We start from the raw sequence: 25,398 nt of genomic DNA, 5'->3' as shown, positions 1-25,398 counted from the left end.
TTGACAAAAAACTTCACAGCCATCTTAACACTTTAATTAAAAATAATTATTTAATAAATATATTAACGCTTTAATTTTATTAGTAGAATACTTTTAACAATATATAATATTAATATCATAATAATATATAGATATTATTAACATTGTTCAAGATTAAAAACTTCAAATTATTAATGAATAAATCACCTACACAAACATCATTTCAGGAAGACGATTTAGGCTATTCTATTCTTTTATAAATAGAATTTTATTTTTGTCTCCATTAAAAATGCCACTCTTGTTACTGAATTTTCGCATGTTCCCACTAGCAAATATGTTCAATATCGCGACGAAACATAATGGGTTGTACATCCTATCCATGTTTTATTAATCAACAATTTGCTGCAGACAAGTTGGCTGTCACAAACATTGGTAGTGTTTGTTTGTAAACAAGGTAAGTTTCCGCTTACCTCTTTCAAGATTAAATTGAGGCAACAATGGAGAGAATTTACACAGCAAAAATAGTTGTTATAGGTGTATGAAGAACAAAAGAAAAATCTTATGTATTTCGAAAACCACACTGCGTTTCCATGACGTAAAAATAATAGTTCAATAGGGATAAATCCTTTTATTAGACAGTGAAAACAATAACAAACCTCTGGATATTTCGGTCACATACACAGTGACCGTCATTAGCAAAATATAAATTTTGTCTTTGTTTTCACTGTTTAATAAAAGGATTTGTCCCTATTGAACTATCATTTCCATGGAAAAGAAAAAATATAGAAAATCCCAGATTTCAGTTATGAATAGTCCAAAGATGGTATAAGGGGGCAAACAATGTCTTCATTCTAATGTCCTGGCTACTTGAACGTTAAACCTCAGAAAGTTATTTTGGCCAGATTGCCTTCTAAAGATTTAAAATTTGTTTATGAGATTACCTCTCCCATCCTGTATCCTGATCTTAGAGCGGAGTCTTGCCTGCTGCAAATGAAATTCGTCTTCTTGTAAACGCCATTGGCTGAACTGATTGGCTTCTTTTGACCTTTGTTCCAGCTCTAGCTCTCTTTCTCGCTGAGCTTTCTCTCGCTCTCTTTGTAATCTCATTTGTTTTACCTTGAGAAAAAAAAAATGACCTGTTTGGTAATATTGCTCGTTTTACAAGGAGTTTTATTGATCCTAGATACTGTTACACAAACTTTTTCTCTCTGTTTTTAGTGTTTTTAATCCTGTTTTTTAGTGTTTTTAGTGTTAGTGTTAATCCTGTTTTTAGTGTTTTTCAGTGTTTTTAGTGTTCCTCTCCTTTCAGTGGTGCGAACTTCTTTACTTTCCAAATTAACAACTATAATTATGTACCACCATGAGCACCCATAGGCTGAATTCCCGGGGGGGGGCTTACCTGGTCTAATTGACACTTTTAATGCTATATAATAGAAACCTCAGAACAAAAATATAAAAAATAAGGCAGCATCATTCAGCTAGGAGGGGGTTGGCCCCCGTCCGGCCCCCCCCCCCTTATGGGCGCCAATGTATACCACCCAAACTAACAAACAAACAAAAACATATAACAAATGATCATATCAAAAACCATAATTTGAGAAGTTAATACTCAACAGAGTTAATTGTAGGACATTGCACGATAGTCATAAGGCACCCCTTCCACGGTAGCATGAAAATTACAAAATTCAACAAAAAATAAAACTTTTGCTCCAAAATTCTCTGGTTTATCTTATATTCCCTTCACCTCATAATTATTCACTCATACCCTCAATTCCCTCAACTAAAATCTTGTCTCTGTATCATCATACAAAACAATATGCTCAACATTAGACACAACTTTTCATTTCTATTTTTTTTAAATGTGTGTTTCAATCAATCTTACACAACTCTTTTCAACGGCACACAAATCTAAAAATGACTTTACAAAACCAAGCAGCTTTTTTAAAATTTACCAATTGACAAAATATAGAAAAGGTAAAGTTTATAGTAAGGACGTGGAGCTGAAGTAATTATTTACTCTTTTCTGCTATATGAGATGATATAATGTTTATTAATATAAAAACCTTTATGGGCACTTAAACTAAAAAATAGATAAATGAAAGTAAATGGTCCCAACTCTTCCCTCAGTCAATTTAATTCCTTACAAAAACCTAAAAAATGGATCAAGTCATCCTTCCCATCTTCCTAAATTTAGCAAAAATAAGGATTTTTCTTAGATCTCACATTTCCCGGATATTCTTTCTCTTAGCTTTCTAAAATATATCTTACTTGACTAGCCCAAGAATCTTTTCTCCTAACTCTCAAGCACTCTCGGTACGCTGCCTTTAATAGCCTACCAAAAATTCAAAACCACGTTTTATGATTATATTTTCATGACCCTAATTATTCTCACTGAGGCCTGAAATAGCCTACCAGACTGGCACGCCATCTATTCTGCTATTTTCATATAGCGCCATCTTTGTTGCCATCACTGTTTCTTCTGAATAAGTGAAGTTACATAGTTGCCAAATATTGCATAGCTGCCAAATTTAGACAGCATATTTTGCCCTTTTCGGCGATAAAATTCGGGCTGCATTTTTCGGAGATAGCCTGTGCAGAAGTGAGCAACAACGAACATTCAAGAGGCCGTACAGTACTAGCGGGATTTTTTATCCTTAAACTGCTGGGATAAGGTGATTCGTGTGTTGCACTTCCCACGGGTCTTATCTACCGCTAAATCTTTAAAGCCTTAATTGCTTGCGGATTTCGTAATAATCATTCCGTAGCAAAATGGCGAGCGTGAAGCTTGTGTTAAATGCTGTACTGAACTTTGTTGAGCGGGCGATGAAGGCTGGAAACCCGATAGACAGTATTGTCAAAAGTGCGGTTTCACATTTCTCCGATGCGGATATATTGGAAACGAAAAAGGTGATTTGGGATGAAGCCTAATATGCGACGAGAGTGACTGCAAGAGACAAAAGTTCGGATAATGTCATTGACATAATGAAAGTTTTTAAGCCGTGTGACGAAAAAAACATTTCGCTCAGCGGTTCGTATTATACCAACCTGATGACGTACCGATTATTCCAGGCGAAATAAGTGCAACTTTGACGAGAAAAGTGGGAGAGCTATGCCGAAAGTTCGACAGTTTCGTCGAGTCTGAGTACCAGCTGCGCAATCCCTATCAGTCACTCGAGAATAACGGAAAGCATAAACAGACTTACGCCGTAGTTCTCAAGAATCTGCCCCAAGGACTGACTGATCCCGAATCACGTAAAGACTATTTAAATGGACTTTGCGGACAGACAAGCAGTGACATCGTCGAACTGAGGCCTCGTAAGAGTGCTTGGAGCGTTCTCGTGAAAGACAAAGCGACCGCCGATTCCATTGCACAGGCTATTACCAGTACCGATAATTCCGTTGTCGCGAGAGTAAAAAGCCCCTCTTTCTTCAGGATAATTCGCCACGTCCCTGCTAGTGTTTCAGAAGAGGACTTACACAGTTTAGTGTCGAAATGTGTCGAAGCTTCTGGAATAGGCAAAACCAGGTCATTCAAACTGAAGTTTGATTCGCGTGAAGACCTACAGAGTGCAATCAAGTCTCCCCCCGTGATTGGATATGAGCGGCTGCCGATTCACGAATACAAATTTATGCCAATCCAGTGCTACAAGTGTCAATGCTTCGGCCACGCAGCAAAGGCATGTCCAAATCCGCCAAAGTGCTCCCGTTGCGCTGAGAAACACTCCAGCTCAAAGGACAATCCCTGCCAGAACCCCCTCAAATGTGCTCTATGTGGTTCGGCAAACCATCCCTGTTACAGTTTTAAATACCCTGAAGCACAAAAAGCGTTAAAACAATGAATAATCTTGAACTTAAAGTTGTATCATGGAACATAAATGGTGGAGTTCTGGCTAAACTACCTCTGGTTGAGCAATTAGTACAATAATATGACGTAGTCTGTTTACAAGAGCACTTTCTTACAACAGAAGGACTTCAGGTTCTTGAGGTCAATGACAGTTCCAGTATATTCAGTGTTCCTGCAAAGTGTTCTGGCAGAGGTAGACCCTCTGGTGGTATTTCGATACTGGTACGCCGAAGTCTTAATCCGTCCTTGTATAAGCAGTCTGAATTCTTCGTCGGTGTCCGAATTGCTGATACAGCTCTATTCTGTGTCTATATGCCCTCGGATTATCGTGACGATGAATCTGATGCAAGATTCAATGTTGCTTGTGGACAGATTTGTGGAGCAGTTGACGGATGTGTTACGCAAAAACTGTCATGCATTGTAACCGGAGACATGAACTGTAACCTGTGTGACAACAGCCCGAGAACTCAGGTTCTGGTTGCTGCCTGTGAAAGTCTCCGTGTACTTGAAAATGACCTGGACTACACGTATGTACATAACTCCGGCTCTGTATCCTCCCTTGACTCAATGCTGTGCTCTGCAGATGTAAAGACAAACGGAAAATGGAGGGTAAAATTAAGCATCTGTGCTTCCGACCACCTACCCATCTCGAATGTGTTCAGTGTCACTAATAAACCTATTCAGCCCGATGAATGTCACCGTAAATGGGTGGTAAAATCTGAATGGGGAAAAGCCGACTCTGCGCTTTTCAAGTCCGTGTATGATAATGTACTTGAAAAGATAAAGGTCCCATTTCAACTCCTTCGACAAGGTTTGCCTGTTCCCAATAATGAGAAGCAGATACTCTTGAACAATTACTGTGCAGAAATTACACATGCCCTACGATGTGCCGAAAAGGCTGCAGTTCCGACACGAAAAGTTCGAATCGGAAGGGAAAATCCACAGTGGTCTCAGAATGTACAGTTGTCCGAGTCTTGTAGTCGATCTAAATTCTGGTATACACTATGGAACGAGTGCGGGCGCCCTCGTCAAGGTTTCTTGAATGATATCAGGCTATATACTAAGGGAAAGGTCGCCAAGACCCTTGCTAAACGCCGAACCGACTTAATGGACCAAAATTGCAAAGTGCTTGAAGGTGACCCAAATGCAGTCTGGAAGTATATTAAAAAGAAAAGGAATCCGAAATCTCGCAAAGAAGAAATTTCGCCAAGTGAAAGTGATTGGAATAAATATTTCACCGCCGAATTCTCACCGCCGAACAAGGCTCTCGAGGAAGAGTTCGAAAAAGAGCTCGACTCCCTCCTAGCGTCAAATGAACGAAGTGTCGGGTTCGTTGTGACTGTCTCTAGTATCCGTCATATGCTATCTAAACTGAAAAAGAAGTATTCTCGAGGTGATGATAATATTTGTGGAATGCATCTGGCTATTGGGGGTGACAGTGTGTTAAATCACCTTGCTCTTATGTACCAGATGATCTTTACCTGCGGTCTTGTCCCCGATGTTTTCTGTGTTGGCGTCGTTACACCAGTTCCCAAAAAAGGGAATGATTCCAGGAACTGTTCATCATACCGCCCCATAACTGTTGCGCCGGTATTCTGCAAACTAATGGAAATGCTTGTTTTTGGTGACCTAAGTGAAGTTTGTTATACTCCCGATTCGCAATTCGGGTTTAAGAGTGGTACTAGTCGCGAGCATGTTCATTCGTTGATAGCTAATCTTTTGCTCAGTGCTCACGATAATAATGATACACTTGTTCTAGCAAGCCCCGTTGTGCGTAGAGCATTCGACTCCGGTATCCACGCACATATACTTAGTTCTGCTTGTAAACGCGGAGCTGACCGTTCGGTTGTCGTTGTATGGAGGAGCATGTATGGGAGACTGAGAGTGAAGATTAAAGTCCCCACTCATCGCGGTATGGTGGTATCCACCGTAGTTATACCTGTCCGTAAAGGTATCCGGCAAGGCTCCATTACTTCCCCTCCCCTATACAACAACAGTATTATCGTCCCTCAAGAATCTGCCACAACGTGCTGCATATATCTAGGTATAGACGTGTCGCTCATCAATTACGCTGATGATATACTTAACGCAAGTAGGTCTGTTTCAAGGGTTGAGGATAATTACAATATATTGAGTAATGAATATGCTAAGATTGGACTAGCTTTTAACGCTGCCAAAAGTGAAGTAGTTGTTTTTCGTCGCAACGCGAAAGATTCGACCCCGATTAGCGTGCTCCTAGGTGATACTGCGGTGAGCTCAAAGCCATCTCTCACTTACCTTGGACTGCCGATCGCTTCAGACCTGCGGTCTACTCGTGAAGCACTGGTTGAGCATTTTTCAGAAAAGGCACGCAAAGCATACGGACTACTCCTACCCTGCAAACGTATGTATAACCGCCATATATTCGGAAGGCTTTATTCCGTGTTCGTTATCCCGCATGTTTTGTCACTCTCGCCGTTTTGGTCTCTTTTCACCGAATCAGATAAGCGCTCAGTCCGTTGGGTTTACTATAAGTATGCAAAATATCTGTTAAGTGTTACGCCATGGAAGAGAAATTCAAGAGTTTCGAAAAATTACAGCGTTGCGGACCCGACTACTGCAGCTACTGAGCGAATCGTCCGATTTCGGCGTTCGCTCAATCCTGATCATGATATGTACCGAGCTATCGTAGGCTAGTTTGATTACGAGTTTAGTATGCTGTATATAGATTGTTATTGAAGTCTTGTTGTTTCTCTTATTGCGTTTTCTTTTTCTCTTTTTTTTTTCTTTTTTTCATTACTACGTTGTGTAACCTTGTGTTATTTATGATGGGAAATAAAAACCATTCATATACAGGTTTTTTCCAACACCTAACCATGCTACATACTTATTTTCGACGTAATACCTTCAATCAGGTATTTGTTTTCCAAGACGACACTGCCTTTCTATGGCGAACAAATAAATGTTCAAATGGGGATAAGTCCATTTATTAGAAAGTGAAAACAGACACAAAAGTCTGGATATTTCGACCACATATACAGCAGTCACTATAAACAAAAGCATTAAATCATTAAAATTAAAACTAACATATTTATTAAGAGCAAAATATTAACTTTCGGTTCATTCACTATATTTGTACAAGAGGGTTCAGTCCCTAAATTCATCCGAAGTGTTGTGTTGTAAATTTCTTCTTTGATATTGTCTAAATGCAAGTTGAATGTATAATTAAGGTGACAAAATCTGTCTTCCCATTGCAAATGAAAAGCTTATGAATTTATATTTCTATAGGCTACTTCACTTTTAACATTTCATTATATACACAACGTATTTTTGACGTAATACATTCATTTCGGTATTTTTTTCCAAGGCTACAATTCCTTTCTATGATGAGCAAATAAACGTACAAAAATGGATAAGTCCATTTATTAGACAGTAAAAACAGATACAAAAGTCTGGATACTATGCTACATACTCTATTTACTCTTCGACTAATCAGCCCCCCATCTACATTTAAATATAACCCGTTAAACTTATCACTTAGACATAACATTTTCTTTAAAAAAAAAAAAAAAAAAAAAAAAAAAAAAAAAGTAACTATATTTTCTCTAACATATTCCCCTTTTTAAATCCTCATTTTTCAAAACCGCAACTAAACACTGGTTTTAACTTACTATTAAAGATCTTCCTCATTAACTTAATGTTACTTAGGGCTCAAATGTTGCACCCTCAAAGGTTAATCTACTCAAGCTTCTTCAAACCCTACTTCCAAATATTTAGCTCAACTTTCAGCTGGGGGAACTTCACCCTCTATCTAAGTCCTTCCAACAGACTTCGTCACAAGCATCCAAAATCTCAGGAAACTGCCTTGTTATATGCTTCCTTAACCCTATGCTTTCCTCTTATATATTTTTCCATGTCTTAAGTAGTTTCCTATACTGTTTATTTATATTACCACCGGACAGAAAAAATAATCACTTCAAGACATTCACATTCTGTCCAAAGAATCTTTCATAATAGGTAAATAAAAGAAAAAGAAATTAAATACAATAAAAGCTCTAGATGATTGTTAAAAATTCTTAAAATTCCCGAAAATGGGTTGATTTAAGATTTAAATAGATTTCCAAACACTATAATTTTGTCACAAGAGCGCCCCCCCCCCGTTTTCCCTAGGCAACCGCTTGAAGCATGTATATAATACAAAGTTAAAATGAACCTACCTTTTCTAGATCCCTTCTGTTTTCTTCAAGCATTCTCTTTGCTTCTTTTTCTAGTTCTTCCCTGTCAACATCTACAATCCCTTTGGCCTGAAGTTTCTTATTCCAAACAAACGTTTTGGTCAGATCAGGATCTCCAAATGGATTATCCTCGTTTGTATATTGCATATATTCGTCAGGAGAGGCGTTTCCCTGCTCTTGCCTCTTTTTTAATTCCTTTGCTTGTTTTTTAGCTAATCTTCGTGCAAATCTCTCTTCAGGAGTTTCAGTAGCTACAAAATACAGAAAATTGTTGTTGATAATAATTAGTCTGGGTCACTAAATGCAAGTAAACAATTATATATATATATATATATATATATATATATATATATATATATATATATATATATATATATAAACAATTATATATATCTGACCAAGTTTTGGAACTCTTATCTAGCTAGAATGCCATTAAACACTTTTGGGATTTCAAATTTATCACGAGTGTTTGTAGGTGTTTATTCTAGTTAAATAACACATTAATGTTAATGAAATACCATTATTTACCTCTGTTTTCACATTAGTTTTTTCTTTCTGCTTTTTTTTTTAATATATACTTAGTTTTCTATTAAACCAAGTTAATGCTGAAGAGCAACGATAAATAGTATTTTTTTTTTATAGAATTTCCATTGAATTTTACCATATTATTATTGCATGTATTATTTGCCCTTTCGTTTGCTATTGGTTTGCATTGGAAAATGATGAACACTCTTTCTTTTCATATAAAATTTGCAAATAAATACTCTTTTTTTATCAAATTTTTTACGATCCTCAACTTTAGTACTATGTGATAGTTACATAAACAAATTTTACATAAATAAATATATAAATATATATATACATATACATACATATATATATATATATATATATATATATATATATATATATATATATATATATATATATATATATATATATATATATATATATATATGTAAACAATTATATATATCTGACCAAGTTTTGGAACTCTTATCTAGCTAGAATGCCATTAAACACTTTTGGGATTTCAAATTTATCACGAGTGTTTGTAGGTGTTTATTCTAGTTAAATAACACATTAATGTTAATGAAATACCATTATTTACCTCTGTTTTCACATTAGTTTTTTCTTTCTGCTTTTTTTTTAATATATACTTAGTTTTCTATTAAACCAAGTTAATGCTGAAGAGCAACGATAAATAGTATTTTTTTTTATAGAATTTCCATTGAATTTTACCATATTATTATTGCATGTATTATTTGCCCTTTCGTTTGCTATTGGTTTGCATTGGAAAATGATGAACACTCTTTCTTTTCATATAAAATTTGCTGATAAATACTCTTTTTTTATCAAATTTTTTACGATCCTCTACTTTAGTACTATGTGATAGTTACATAAACAATTTTACATAAATAAATATATAAATATATATATACATATACATACATACATATATATATATATATATATATATATATATATATATATATATATATATATATATATATATATATATATATATATATATATATATATATATATATATATATATATGTAAACAATTATATATATCTGACCAAGTTTTGGAACTCTTATCTAGCTAGAATGCCATTAAACACTTTTGGGATTTCAAATTTATCACGAGTGTTTGTAGGTGTTTATTCTAGTTAAATAACACATTAATGTTAATGAAATACCATTATTTACCTCTGTTTTCACATTAGTTTTTTTTTTCTGCTTTTTTTTTAATATATACTTAGTTTTCTATTATACCAAGTTAATGCTGAAGAGCAACGATAAATAGTATTTTTTTTTATAGAATTTCCATTGAATTTTACCATATTATTATTGCATGTATTATTTGCCCTTTCGTTTGCTATTGGTTTGCATTGGAAAATGATGAACACTCTTTCTTTTCATATAAAATTTGCTGATAAATACTCTTTTTTTTATTAAATTTTTTACGATCCTCAACTTTAGTACTATGTGATAGTTACAAAAACAATTTTACATAAATAAATATACAAATATATATATACATATACATACATATATATATATATATATATATATATATATATATATATATATATATATATATATATATATATATATATATATATATATATATATATATATATATATATATATATATCCTCATAAAAGAATAGAAGCTATATCTTTCATTGCCTGTATCTGATAGGCTTCACTGTTAATATATAAATAACTCATTGGATTCAAGAGTCAACCCAGCTCCAAATGGGAACCTGGAGAAATCTGGAGAAAAAACATGGGATGCATTGCACTCACGGTCAAAGGCAGAATCTGTTCAAAGGCACGGTCAAAGGCAGAATCTGTACCCAAGAATCTGTTCTGCTTTAGAAATACAAAGGAAACAAACTTTGTTTGGAAAACAACATATCCAGTAAACCTTCCCAGTGATAATTTTCTTTGGCATTCTTGTTTCTCTTTCTATTTGCTTTCTTTACATGCCTTACTTGCTAGACGAGGAAAGTAGAAAAATACTATTAAATTTGCCTTGATAATTTTATTCGTACGTGAAGTTATCTGCCATAGATGACACAGAGAGGTTGTTTAAACCACTAAGAAATGGAATTTGAAGCTTTATAAGACAAGTTGGTTTCAAGCTGAATTCCGTGTTTTTACCTTGACTTTTACCTTGACCGTGTTATTTTTAACCTGGCTTTGGCTTTTTCTTCGTATTCTTCTTTTTATTTTGCCGCCAGTAACAATTATATCCTCTCTTGATATTTTATTTGTCTTCGTTTTTCATGAAACGGTTGAAATTCATTTTACGGTATTTGAAAGAATACCTTAAAAGGGAAATTTAGCTTGACTTTAGTTTTACTGGTTTAATTTAACTTTAAGTTTGATTGGTATAGGAGCTGTTGCATCTAGAATATACGCTAAACCTTTACAGAAACATTTGTGCAGAAGAAAAGACAAGACTGGCTTATTTAAGAATTTTATCATTTTTTAACTGGTATCCAATCATTGCGGTTGTTATTGTTGCATAGGCGTTAAAAATAGTCCTTTTCATAGATTGCGCTATGCAGACTATGGATCAGCATACAAATAATTTAGGTTACTAAACTAGCTTAATTTTTTTTTAAATATAATTACAATAGCTAACTGTAATTGAAGCAGTAGCAATGTTGATTATGAAATTTTGAAATACAAAAAGCAATTTTACCCTCCAGAAAAGACAATATTTCTCCAACATTTCCCACTTGAATTATCTACTACTCCCACTTGCTATATCATACCTTAGCACGACTTTTGCTTTCAACATTTTGTAGTTTTCACATTATTTTTGCTTTTTTTGGTCCCAGTATTAGAAGCCAGTAACCTTGAGGTTTCTGAGGCTAACATGCCATATTTTATAACTATTCATGAATGACATGCTTTGATTTTTATTCTTAAAAATCTCACTTGTTTTGGGTAGCAGAGAAGAAAACTTATTCTTTACTTTCTAGGGCATTTTGAGATTAGTGTACTATCAAATATTTTTTAGGCTAAAAAAAATATTTAACTACAATTTTGGCATTCTTATGCATTTCATGGAATATACATAGAAGCTTCCGCTGAAAAATACTCAAATCTATTGGAACAAATTACTACAAAATTAATCTGCCTTCCTAAATCAGTGATTTAGGATGTTTTATAGGCATTTTGTTCTTACCTTTTAGTTGTTCCTTCTCTTTTCTTCTTTCTTCAAGACTTCTCTGTTTTGCCAGCTCAAGCCTCTTCATCATGTCTTTAACATGGCTACTTCCATCTGAATCTGAGGATTCTGAATCATGACGCCTTCAGAGATGAAAAAATACACAATTAACATACATAAAAAGATAAAGAAAAAAAAATAAGTTAACTGTACTCTAAGCATAGTCAATCATGACCGACAAATAAAGGAAATAAGAGAATTCAAGGAATATTGGTTAGCTAAATATTGTTGCTGATTTTCAAACTTCTGGAACAATTACCAAAAACCGTTTGTGAGCTGCATTCAAAGGAAGAACTGGCAATATGTGTTCAAACACACATCAATCCTCCAGAGCTACAATATCCTGCTTATTGTCCCTTTAATAACAAATTAGCAAACGGTTTTGGGTTATTACCTCAGTAGTGTGAAATTGCCAGATAGAACCTTTAGATATGAGAGCAACAATATAATCCCTCTATTTGGTGTCGTTTTGAGAAGCTCAACCGCCCCTGCATAAAATAAAAAAATCAAACGAATATCTACCGAGTTCCATATTTTTCCCAACTTGCTTGTCATCACATTCTAGAACATTTAAAGCTGCCTTCACTTCAATATTGTAGGAGCAAAACTAAAGTTAAGCATTTGCTCTCAATAATTAAAGGAATGTATATTATGGATCCTGAAATGTCTTTTTCAGTTTCACCACTACCTTTTAACAGAACACCATCAACAAAAAATATATCCTATTGGATAAAATCAAAATTTGTCAATATTCTATTGATGATTGCGTGTATAAAAATTGGAATTTGCTACCTTCAAGTGTTGTTGATGCTGTTAGTACTGAACCTTTAAATATTAGATTGTTATAGCATCAATTTAAGCAGAGAGGAGTTTGACTCATTATAATAGCTATGCTAATGTGGGTTTAATTTTTTTTATAGCTTCTTAACAGATTAGTTGTACCATTTTGCATATATTGTACATATTTTTAGCCATTAACTTACCTTAATTTTGTTCAAATAAAAAATGAGCATCGAGTTCAGCATCATTTTCTTACTTATGTTAACTGAAACTATATTTAGCCTACATTGCTTGGCTGACAAGAAGTGATACATCAACCTTCGGTTAGCTTCATTACAAAAAAGTGATATAAGACCAGCAAATTATTTTTTTTCTTTTAACTAGACATTTTAGTTCCCCCCCCCAAAAAAAAAAATATTCAAAGAGCATCTTTTTTTTTTTTTTTAATGATTACAACATTCCTTAAAAATCAGCTCAAAACAGACTTTACCTAAAAACCAGCTTTATCCTTGTTACCTGATACCCGATAATGTTTCCTTTTAAATGTGGAATATATAGCCTAAGCTAATACAGTATTACTTTACCCCAAAACATAATGTTTCACCCAATCTATGGTTTTATTTCTAATGAATGCAACACATACAATTTAACGCTATGTTACTTAGCCAGAAAACTCATAAACTTATATTTGTTTTTAATGTACTTGATGGCAAGGATTCTTTGATTCTATGTCCCATCACTGAGTGATTGCCACAAAAACCCTACAGCCTACAAATAATTTCAAAAATATGTCTTTCAATTGCCTTGCAATCTATGACTGTTGCAATCATAAAGAAAGAAAAAACTCCCAACCCAAAAATATACCAAAAATAAATAAAATGCAGAAAGATTAGTGCAAATATAATACCCCTCACCCCTGAAGTTGAGTATGCTTTGCTGTTCTTCTTGTAAGTCACTCTCCATGATATAGGAATCCCCAAGCAAGGAAACTATAAAACAAGCTTATACCAAGCCTGGCCTGTAAAGGTTATTGGTCAAAAATTGCTTGATAGTCTTTTTTGTTGTGGATACTTCCCGAACAAACTTAGAATGAATCCAAACGGTTTGTTGCATAAGGTCAATAGGACTAAAAAGTACCTTGTCCCTCTGACAGTCCATTCTTTGTATGCTCTTAGCTGAAATTACTAACCCCAAAAGTTTCAGATTTCAGCACTTTTGTGCAAAGGTTAGAGAAGACAAGTTTGTCTCTGAAAATTATCACTCTCATGTCCAATTGGTCTAAGTCACTTGCCCCATTGATTTCAATCCAATCATTGAAAAGAGCCAGATTTTCTCTGGAAAATTTAAAGTAGGGCCTTTGTTGAAAAAACTATGTGTCCATTTTGTGACTAACTATAAAGATTGAAAATCACTTCATATCTGCAATATAAACATGGTGCAGGATACCAAACTTTCCACTAGAAAGTTACTGCCGGAATAGGCCCCTAGCTCCCTTTTAGTACACCAAAATGTTAGCATGAGGAGGTGGAGTTGGAGAGAGAAGGTTGTTCAAAGCGACCAATGATGGAGCAAATGTGGTATGGGCTATAAATAATACTACATTTTTAGTATGCAAAGACACTTCTTATCCATTCCTCACACTTTGAATTTGGGTGAAATGAGTTCTATTGAGAGCTATTGATCCATTACCCCTTGTCTAGAAATGTAATAACATAGCAATATATCCAGGTGTACACAGACAAATTGCATTTGAATAGTGTATGGTAATAATGTGTATGTTGTGGTAGCCTAAGTAGTATGGAGAGTGTTAGCTCAAAGAAATAAAAGCTTGTCTTGACCACTAGACAGAATATGCCCCTCGCAATGCTGTGTATTCTACAATATCTCACAGATATAGTAGCAAATCCAACTTTGCTTATCAGTAAAGTTGACCTATTAATCACAGAAAGAGAGTAGATAGCTAATTCAAAGTAATAAAGAAACTAAGGTTTTTTAAGAGGGTTACAATCAAACTCTCTTCTAACACAAGTGATCAGGTCACACAATACAACATTACAATGTATGTTTATCCTTGCCAAGAAAGGATGAAGAAAATATACATCTCTCCTGACAGTCCACTCTTAGTTGAGGACCAAGAGCCAAATTTCCCTTTGCTCTATCCCAAATCTAAAGGTCACTTTAATAGGCCCGCCCAAATTTCTGGCCTTCCCATGACAAAGAGCTTTTTGTAAAACCAGGGCATATTCCAGCAGTTGCTAAATCAACATTACCTCTGGAGTTCTTTAATATTGATGTAAATAATAATGGCATTGATTCTTTTTATTCTATAGCCTGGCCTAGAACAAAAAAGCTCTAAAAAGGTTTATAATAGGTTAAGAACCTCAGTACTTGGTCAGTGCCTAATCTCAGATAAATATTTTGAATAAAATTACCTTAAACAAGAAAATATTTTGATTAAAATTACCTTGGTGGTCAACTAAAGTTTGGTTGATTGTCTATAGATATGTATCTTTCCTAAACATGGACAACATCTTCCTAATCTTGGACATGATGTGTTTAGTCTAAGATAATGGAATAGGTTGAAAGTTGGGACAAGGCTAGCTAGAGTTGGCTGACTACAATCTTGGAAAACTTTTTTTTCCAACATTCAAACTTAGACAAGAGGCTCTTCAAAGAGGTTCATTCAAACTTAGACTTTATTTGAAATACTGTTTTTTTTTTTGCTTTTAGGTACCACTTTTCTACCCTTTCTTTTAGAAAATCATCAGATTTCATCTCTTCTTTTTTATCAGAAAAGCAAAATAAAAAAATTAGTATGCATCTAAACCCCTGGTGGTTATCAAATTTACATGGCCAATTTTACAAATTCATCTAATTGCATTAAACTTCTCATAATTTCAATGCACAAACTTAAAAGTCAGATAGAGCCTTGCCATAAATAGTGCAAGAAGAAGCATAAGGCATCTATATTTCAAGAGAATTGTACACAAATCACATAGAACAGATCCCACCTTGCTTTAATCCATGTATAAGATGATTAGAAGAGGCAGGAGTCATACTTGCCTCTTCTTGACATTTTTATTCCCTCTCTTTTCTTTATTATTTCCTCCCTATTATCTCCCCTTTCCTTAGAAGATAATTAGAAAAGAGCATGCCAGTATGTGAATTGCTTCAAATCAAAGACAAATAAGAAAACTGTTCTACTTAAGCATTATTAGTAATATTCACCTTATTCATGCTAATACTCAAAAATAAAGGATCCTTGTTACTGTTATCTGTCAATGAAGACAAACCAATAGACAAATTAAGATGGGGTTTTAGCACTTAGGAAACTTTTATTCACCTACTTTTATTTCTTCTTTGACATTGAGTTGATTCAGCATTAAATGTAAACTAAAAAAAAATGTAGGTAAAGTTTTGATAATGCTAATATTACCTGGGAACAATTAATGTTAATTTTTGTAGTTTAAAGCTTACCACTTTTATTCCAAACCTGTTCAAACATGGAGCAATAATGTAAATATGATTTTTGGTGCAATTGATCAAACATTAAAGAAGATACAACTGTCATTGTGCCATTAGGTACACATGCTGGAACTTATTCCATGGAGGGGGGGTTTGTCAAGACCTCTAAATCAGACAAACTGCAGGGGGAGATAGGGAAACTTGCAGGGGCATCAAACATGACAAATACTTGTTTTTGATACTGTCAGTAAGAAAAAAGCAGCCAAACCCTAGTTTTGGAAAAATATCTCTTTTGTGTCACAAAAAATGGAAATATCTTTGCCTCCCTAATTTTTTGTTAATTGATGACCCTTGGGAACTATTAAATTATTAACAGAGGGACTTGCCAAAGTTACTAACTTAGCTGGGTAGCAGACAACTGTTGAAACTGTACCCATACCCATTACATTGCTCTATTTTCTTACCACACAAATAAACCCTTAAACCAAGACAGGAGGGAAATACCAGGGCCTACCACAAACGTGTAATTATGCTTTACAAAACACTTAATTTCAAACACTGAATTACTTTTTTTTTCAAAATTCTGCTCTTTAACTTGTTTTGCTGCCCCTCCAGGGTGCTTGCCCCCTCTTGTCCCATTAGATCCGGTTCTGATTAGGCTGTGGGGTGTAAAGTGAAGTGCTTTTATCAATAATAGAGCCTAAGTCAGTATTATAGTTTTTTTTTAGGTAGTTTTCAGAATTTTATGGTGTTTCCAGTATTAGTATACAGTTGGGGCTGTTGAAAAGGAAACCAGTGGCATAGGAAAAGGGGCAGACTACCCTGAGTACCATCCTTTCAGGGTGAAAAAATTTATCTAGAAATGCTGTTTTTTCTTCAGTTCTTGATGTTTACTAGTCAGTTTGTTATCTCCACCAAAAATTTTGCTTTCAAAATAGTTTTATTACCATCTTCTATTCATTTTAACATGGATCACAGTGGTAGCAGATTGACTTAGCTATTTCTCTTTAACACACATCCTTTAATAACCAAATCGCTATGCCACCACAATAATCACAATTATTACAACATTGATGTTACAAATAATTTTAACGGGACTACTATGTTTAAAAATGTTGTATTTTGTTTTTACTTTATTATATATTAAGTTGTTTATATTAAAATATTTACTTATAAATTCTTTAAAACAGACAATTTATTATTCCTTTTACTTCATTGTTTCAATAGTGTAAACACTTCATTTGAGTTTTAGTTAATTCCATGTTTAACAGAAAGGAATAAGATTGAAAGGGGGGATGACAAGTTAAATTACCACCCTGGGTATGTTCTATACTACTGAAGAAAGCACTAGTAAATTCTAAAAACAACTCTTAAAAATCCTACAATATTCACTTATATCATTCCTTAGAGCACTTCATTTTACTTTAACCCCTAATGTGTAAATCTTCAACTAAAATTATATGTTTCCTATGCCTATTCAATTTCTTAAATTTGTCAATATCAATTCAGTTTATGGGTATTAAATTGATACAAAAGAGTGACATATGTCACTCATTTGTTATAACTCTCAGCAATCCAGACCTTCTTATCAGAGGCAACGTTATAGCGTTGCCTATAGTAAATGCCATGCAGCTCCAATGTTTTATTATTATTAATTAAAAAAAGTTTCCGAAAAATAAGTTTTTCAAAGAAAAGAAAAGGCCATTCTAAACTGAAGCTCAGCAGATACAAATACCTTTTGAAATTCAAACTCAAAACGACCAGATTACTATTAAAGAATAAATGAAACCCAAAACGAACAAAAATTAAATAAACAATCATAGCAAAAACATACAACAAATAATAATATAAATGAGTAAATAGATCTTAAAGCGAGTAATGCTTAGATTGAATATGAAAATCAAGCTTAAGACGAAAAAAATATTTTCCTATTGAAGTAAAAATGAAACTTAAAGCAAACAGAAATTACAAACATACATTAGATATTAATGTGAATGAATAAATAAATCTTTAAACGAATGAAACTTAAATTGAATATGCAAATCAAGCCTGAAACGAACAAAAGTCAATACAAATAAGATCTTGGGTATCGCCTCCTTCTCTTACTGCAAAAGTCTAAAACCCAATGCGCCATTGACGATTTACTGAAAAACACGTGTATCTTGAATAGTCGTGTAAGGTATAAACACAATCATATTGAATAGTCGATATATAATGACATTAATTGTTGAAAGATACATCAGTTCAAGAATTAATTTCAGTGTAATTTTATTCTTATTTTCAATGCTGTAAGAACTGGAAAAGAACATATTTGTAATATAATTCATTTTTAGTTAAGCACAAATGACGCAGTAGGCTTTTGGTTTTTATTTACAGTTAGCGACGGGGGCAGTATCCAAACTCTTGTTTGTAGTGAAACTATATTCGTCTTGAACAACTTTGGAAAGAACTAATAGATTAAACTGAATATTTGATGTATAATGACGTTAATTGCTGAAAGCTATTCAGTTCAAAATTTTACTATAATTTTAAGGTTTATTTTCAATATTAAGTACAAAAGAAAATATTTGTAATAAAATTGGTTTTTAGTAAAGTGTCAATGATGCAGTAAGTTTTAGACTTTTACAGTGAGAGAAGGAGGTGATAACCAAACCCTTGTTTGTAGTGATTTTTGTTCGTTTCAAGCTTGATTTGAATATTCAATTTAAGTTTCAGTCGTTTTAAGATTTATTTATTCATTTACATTAATATCTATTGGTTTGTTTGCATTGATTGTTTATTTAATTTCTGTTCGTTTTGAGTTTCATTTGCACTTCAATAGGAAAATATTTTTTTCGTCTTAAGCTTGATTTTCATATTCAATCTAAGCATTATTCGCTTTAAGATCTATTTATTCATTTATATTATTACTTGTTGTATGTTTTTGGTTTATTTAATTTCTGTTCGTTTTGGGTTTCATTTATTCTTTAATAGTAATTTCTGGTCGTTCTTTACTTTTTTTGAAAAACTTATTTTTCGGAAAGTTTGTTTTTATTAATTTTTGTTCTTTTTTGATTGCAAAAAATTTCAAGTTTTTAAAAATTCCTTATTTTAAAATCAAACTTAAAAAAAAATCAAATATTCATCAAAGTATCAAAACTGGTATCAAAGTAACGATATCAAAGTGAAAAAATGGGTTTTTGTCAACCTCGGAGTTTTTATTATCTGATGTTTGAACTATTTTTAACAAAATTGTTATCTCAAAATTTTTATCCGATAGGTTTGGAGAAAAAGGGCGTGGGGGGACTAAACTAGGCTTTGGTCTCTTATAAATCTTTTAAAGTGAATTGGAACTTTCTAGTTTCAATCAAATGAGCCCACTCTGAGGTCTATACGAGCATCCTTTCTATGAGATCCATACATATCCCAAGAGTAGCCTATAACTTACAATGCCTATCTCTAAGCCATGGGGGATTGCGTCGACCCTAGAGTTTTAATATCTGATGGTTTAACTATTTTTAACAAAAGTGTCACCTTAAATTTATATCGGATGGGTTTATCCATCCTATACACCCAAAGGTGTGGAGGGCGGGTGGGGCTAGTTGCCCTCCGATCTTTTTTCACTCTGAGAAACTGAACTACAACTTTCACTTTCCATTCAAATGAACCCTCTCTGAAGTTTATACGAGCATACCTTCCATAAGCACAATATATGCTCCCAGAGCAATACTTACAATGACTGCCCCGGCCATGGGGGGGGGTTGTCGACACAGGAGTTTTTCTCATCTGACCTTTGAACTATTTTTAACGAAATGATCCTATCCAAAGGAGTTTTTGTTATATGATCTATTAACTATTTTTAACAAAATGGCTACCTCAAATTTTTTTTATCACATGTATTTGGGGAAAAAGGGCTTGGGGGGTTGCCCTCTGATCACTTTTAACTCTTAAACAGGGCACTAAAACTCTCGATTTCCAATCAAATGAGCTCCCTTTGAAGTTTATACGACGACCCCTTCCATATGAAGTGCCTCTGGGAAACAAAATGAATGGAGTGTGGGGGGAGGCTAGCTGCCCTCCAATCGCTTTTGGCACTTAAAAAGTGAATTACAACTTTCAATTTCCAATCAAATGACCCCTCTAGGAAGTTTATACGAGCATCCCTTCCACAACAACCATTTTTGCCCCCAGGGTATAACTTACAATGACTACCCCCAGGCCCTGGGGGGCTGTCTCGACACCGGAGTTGTTTTTATCAGAACTTTGAAGTATTTTTAACAAAATGTCTATCTCATTATTTTTATCTGATGAATTTAGGGCGGGGAGGAGGGGGGGGGGGCTAGCTGCCCTCCGATCTCTTTTGACTCTTAAAAAGTGAACAAGAACTTTCAATTTCCAATCAAATGAGCCCTCTCCGAAGTTTATACGAGCATCCCTTCCATAAGAACTGTATACAGGGTTGCCACCAGACCCAAAAATTTCGTGACGTCCAAACTCTTAAGAACGTAACTTTTTCGTAACTTTTGATTGGAAAGTCTCTTTTCAAGGCAGGGTGCCTGAATTTCGCTATCAAGAGCAGTACTTAAAGGGGGGAGGGGACTATTGTTGCCTGTATAATTTGAAAAATATATTTTTACGAAATCTCATTAAAAATCTTCCCTCCAGCTTTTAAAAGGTGCCTAAAAGTATACAATAATAACAATTCATTCTTCTTGACCTTTAGAAAATTCCTATTTATTCAACTGTAAGTGCTGCTTCCGGTTTACCTGCACAACAGAAGGACAACCCCATCCCCTCGATGCGTGTATATAACCCCAGGCTACTATTTTTCTTATTTTGTTGTCATTGTTTTTGATTGCCACTATTGGTGTTTTAAACCAAAAGTCTTAAAATGTATTTATTTAAACAAAAAGTTGACGAGCAATGCGTACAAGATAAAAGGCAAATTAATAAACGGAGGACAATTTATAGTTCTTCTAACCCGACTGCAATTGGAAGAGAGTTTATCTGAACATAGGTCCTCAATCAACAAGGCCATGAGGCTACGCAAAAGGCCTGAGGTTTTTGATTCCGCCTTGGCTCAACACGTGTATGACAGTTCACACCATTTCATTTTGTTTGACGAAACCTCCATTGTTGCCTCCGTTAAAGGTCTCAAGCAAGTATTCAGGGAGGCAGTTGAAATAAAAAAGCGCATTCACCAAAAGGTAGTTCTCAATAAAGACACTGGAGGAACTTTTCTGTCCCATTTATGATGAAATTATTAATTCTGATCGTTTTTACATACATCCACAAAATTATATTGTGAAATCAAATAGAGTATCTGATACTAATGTAACTGGAAGCGATTAGCCTTTAAGTGTTTTTTACGTAAAATGAAATTGTGAAATGCCATTTAGACTTGTGTTTTTTATTCAGTAACCATTTCACAGTTACTGAGTAAGGGTCGTCCAATTTTAGTTTTGTGTTTATTTTAAGGTTTGGTTGTTTATATTTTTACCAGTTTTATTCTGTAGTGAGGACAGTAAAGTGGAAGTCTGGACCAACATATTTGCATACTTTTTCAATTTTTTCACTGGCTGTTAATTGTCCTCGTTTTCTTCCTTTCTTCGCGATTTGATGTTTTAACAGTTATATATGGGACCTCAGATGGGGAGGGGGGTATAATGTCAAAAAAGTGACCATGATACTTGGAAAGTCTACCATAAAATTGAAAATTCTGGCTCAACTAACCAACTCCCCCTCCCCAATGCCTGGATATAGCCTTGGTTATAACCAAAAAATGGCTCATTTTTACAGTTTTATATATTTAGTCAATATCAGCTGTTCATAATCCCATGTAAAAAGACTAAGTTTTGTATATAACTTGATATTATGTCCAACCAATCAGAAGGGGGATGAGGTTGTTACGCACAGAATAATACATATATAATCTTATAATCACATATTTAAAAAGAAATTATAAAGAAATTAGCTTCTATTATTATGTACCTGTTTTTATTATAAATTTTCCTTCCAGCTAGCTCCTTCTCCAGATAATTGCAGTATGACTGTTGACTGAACAAGATTCAAACTCAATGATGAAATTGAAAGTTGATGAGGTGACTAACTGACTATTGTCACTTGTCACTAAGCAAATGATAATCTTATGCTCATGAGAGAGAATGTTATCTTAACTTACTATGCGAGTAAGCAAAGTGGGTTTTTCCTCATCCTAATAACTGAGTTATTGTGTGATAAGATTAAATGACCACGATGTGAACTCCTGTCAGAGTAATTAAAATGGGAACAGCGGATTTTTTTCCAGAGGAGAAAAAAAAATAGATTACTCAGAAAATGTGAAACTTACTCATCATTCAAAAGCGAAACATAAATTCAAAAACGTAACAAAAATGTAACGTTTTTAAGACCGTAACGTAAAACGTACTTTTTAACTAATACGTACCAAAAATGGTACGAACGTAACCTCGGTGGCAACCCTGACTTAATATACCCCTAGAGCATTACTCATAACGCCTGCCTCCGGGCCCTAACTGGTTCCGTCGATACAGGAATTTTTCTTATCTGACCTTTGAACTATTTTTAATGAAATGGCTATTATAAAAAAAATATTGGATGGGCTTGGGGGGAAAAGGGTGTGCGGGGGGCGGGGCTAGTTGCCCTCCGGATATCTTTTGACTCTTAAAAATTGAACTATAACTTTCAATTTCCAATCAAATGAGCCCCCTCTGAAGTTTATACGAGCATCCCTTTCATAAGAACCATAAACGCCCCCAGGACAACACTTACAACGCCTATCCCCCGGGCTCTGGGTGGAGTTTTTGTTATCTAATTTTTTAACAATTTCTAAAACACTGGCAATCTCAAAATTTTTGGGGGGCGGATTTGGTGAAAAAAGAGCGTGGGGGGCTAGTTTAACTCTCTTGACTCTTAAAAATTGAACTAGAACTTTCAATTTCCAATCAAATGAGCCCTCTATGAAGTTTATACGAGTATCCCTTTCATAAGAACCATACATGCTCTTACTGCATAACTTAGAACGCCTTCCCCTGTGCCCTGAGGGGTTCTATTGACTTCGGATTTTTTCTTATCCGACCTTTGAATTATTTTTAACAAAACGTCCATCTCAAAATTTTCATCAGATAGGATTTTAAAAAGAAGGCGTGGGAGGGGGGGAATAGCTGATCTCTTTTGACTATTAAAAAGTGAGCTCGAACTTTCAATATCCAATTAAATGAGCCCTCTCTAAAGTTTATACGAGCATTGCTTTCACACGAACAATATATGCCCCACGGCATAACTTACAACGCCTGCCCCCGGGCCCTGAGGGGTTGTGACGACACCTAAGTTTTTGTTATCTGACTTTTGAGAAACTTTTAACTTAATTGCTATCTCAACATTTTTATTGAATGCATTTGGGGAAAAAGGGGTGTGAGGGGGGGGGCTAGTTGCCCTCCAATCTCTTTTGACTCTCAAAAACTGAACTAGAACTTTCAATTTTCAATCAAAAGAGCCATCTCTGAATTATTTACGAGCACCCCTTCAATAAGAACCATACATTTCCCCAGTGTATAACTTACGACGCCTGCTATCGGGCCCTTGGGGGCTTTGTCGACCCCGATTTTTCGGTATATGGTCTTGGAACTATTTTTAAAAAAAGCTATCTCAAAGCTCTTATCAGACGGGTTTGAGGGAAAAAGAGCGTGGAGGGGGGGGGGGGCTAGGTCCCCTCCAGTCTGTTTTGACTCTTGAAAAGTGAACTAGAACTTTCAATTTCAAATCAAATGAGCCCTCTTTGAAGTTAATACGAACATCCCTTCCATAAGACCCATATAAGCCCCAAGGGCATAAATTAAAATGCCTGGCCCCGGTCCCTGGGGGGTATTGTCGACACCAGACTTTTTGTTATACGATCTTTGAACAATTTTTAACAAAATAGCTATCTTAAAATTTTTATTGGATGCATTTGGAAAAAACAGGTTAGGGGGGGGGGGTAGCTGGTTACCCTCCAATATCTGTTGAAGCTTAAAAAGTGAACCAGAACTTTTAATTTCCAACCAAATGAGCCCTCTCTGAAATTTATACGAGCATTCCTTCGATAAGAGCCATACATAACCCCAGGGCATAACTTAAAACCCTTGCCCCTGAAAACTGTGGGGGACGGTCCAGCCCAAACATATAATTCCCAGAACTTTCAACTACGTTGAACATAATGGGTATATCAAAATTTTGATTGGACATGTTTGGGGAAATGATGGGCGTAGAAGGGGTGTCAGTTGCCTTATAATCACTTTCGACTATTAAAAAGGGAACTAGCCAATTAAAATTCAAATCGAATGAGTCCTTTCTGAATTTTCTACGACAACGTTGTCTGTACAAACCTTATATGTTCTCAGGGCTTAATTTATAACCCTTGCCCAGAGGGCTGTGGGGGAGTTGTCATCTTCAAAGGCCTAATTTCCAGAACTTAAAACTATGTTTAATAGAATGGCTATCTCAAAATTTTTATTGGATGTGTTTGGGGGAATGATGGACGGGGGGGGGGGCTAGTTGCCCTCCAATCACTTTCGACTATTAAAAAGGGCACTAGCACTTTGAATTTCCAATCGAATGAGCCTTTTTTGAAGTTTCTACGACAACGCCTTCTATAAAATCTTATATGCCCCAAGGGCATAACTTAAAACCCTTGCCCAAAGGGTTGTGGGGGAGTGTCCTCCTCAAAAACATATTTTCTATCTGGAAATCAACTACGCTGAACAAAATGGCTATCTCAAAAATTTTGATTGGATGTGGTTGGGGGAATGCGGGGCCGGGGGGGGCTAGTTGCCCTCCAATCCCTTTCGACTATTAAAAAGGGCACTAGAACTCTCGACTTCCAATCGAATGAGCCCCCTTTGAAATTTCTACGACGACCCCTTCCACATGAAGTGCCTCTGGGAAAATAAAATAATAACAATCAGAGGCAACGCTGTAGCGTTGCCTATAGTAAAGGCCATACGGCTCCAATATTTTATTATTTATTAATAAAAAAACTTTCCTAAAAATAAGTTTTTCAAAGAAAAGTAAAGGCCATTTTAAACTTAAGCTCAGGAGATACAAATACGTGTTAAAATTCAAACTCAAAACGACCAGAAAATTACTATAAAAGAATAGATGAAACCCAAAACGAACAGAAATATATGATCGGAGGGTGACTAGCCCCCCCCCCCACGCCCATCATTTCCCCAGACACATCCACACAAAATTTTGAGTTAGCCATTTTGTTCAGCGTAGTTGATTTCCAGATAGAAAATATGTTTTTGAGGAGGACACTCCCCCACAAGCCTCAGGGCAAGGGATTTAAGTTATGCCCTGGGGGCATATAAGGTTTTTATAGAAGGTATTGT

General features: G+C 34.8%; 1 protein-coding gene across 1 annotated transcript in view; it reads right to left on the bottom strand.

The window, feature by feature from the left end:
• The window catches only part of cactin (cactin, spliceosome C complex subunit), an 81,556-nt gene that overhangs the window by 19,631 nt on the left and 36,527 nt on the right, over nucleotides 1-25,398 (bottom strand). Inside the window, exons 2-4 of the mRNA XM_089102559.1 lie at nucleotides 11,747-11,871; nucleotides 8,020-8,288; nucleotides 921-1,095 (exon numbers count right to left, since the gene is read on the bottom strand). Coding sequence (XP_088958685.1) covers nucleotides 921-1,095; nucleotides 8,020-8,288; nucleotides 11,747-11,871 — 569 coding nt within the window. The remainder of the gene's footprint in view (nucleotides 1-920; nucleotides 1,096-8,019; nucleotides 8,289-11,746; nucleotides 11,872-25,398) is intronic.

The sequence above is a fragment of the Artemia sp. Qi Xiang Cuo genome, chromosome 16 (assembly GCF_049724085.1).
Source record: "Artemia sp. Qi Xiang Cuo chromosome 16, ASM4972408v1, whole genome shotgun sequence".
Classification (NCBI taxonomy): Eukaryota; Metazoa; Arthropoda; class Branchiopoda; order Anostraca; family Artemiidae; genus Artemia; species Artemia sp. Qi Xiang Cuo.
This window is presented reverse-complemented; position numbering and strand designations above follow the sequence as displayed.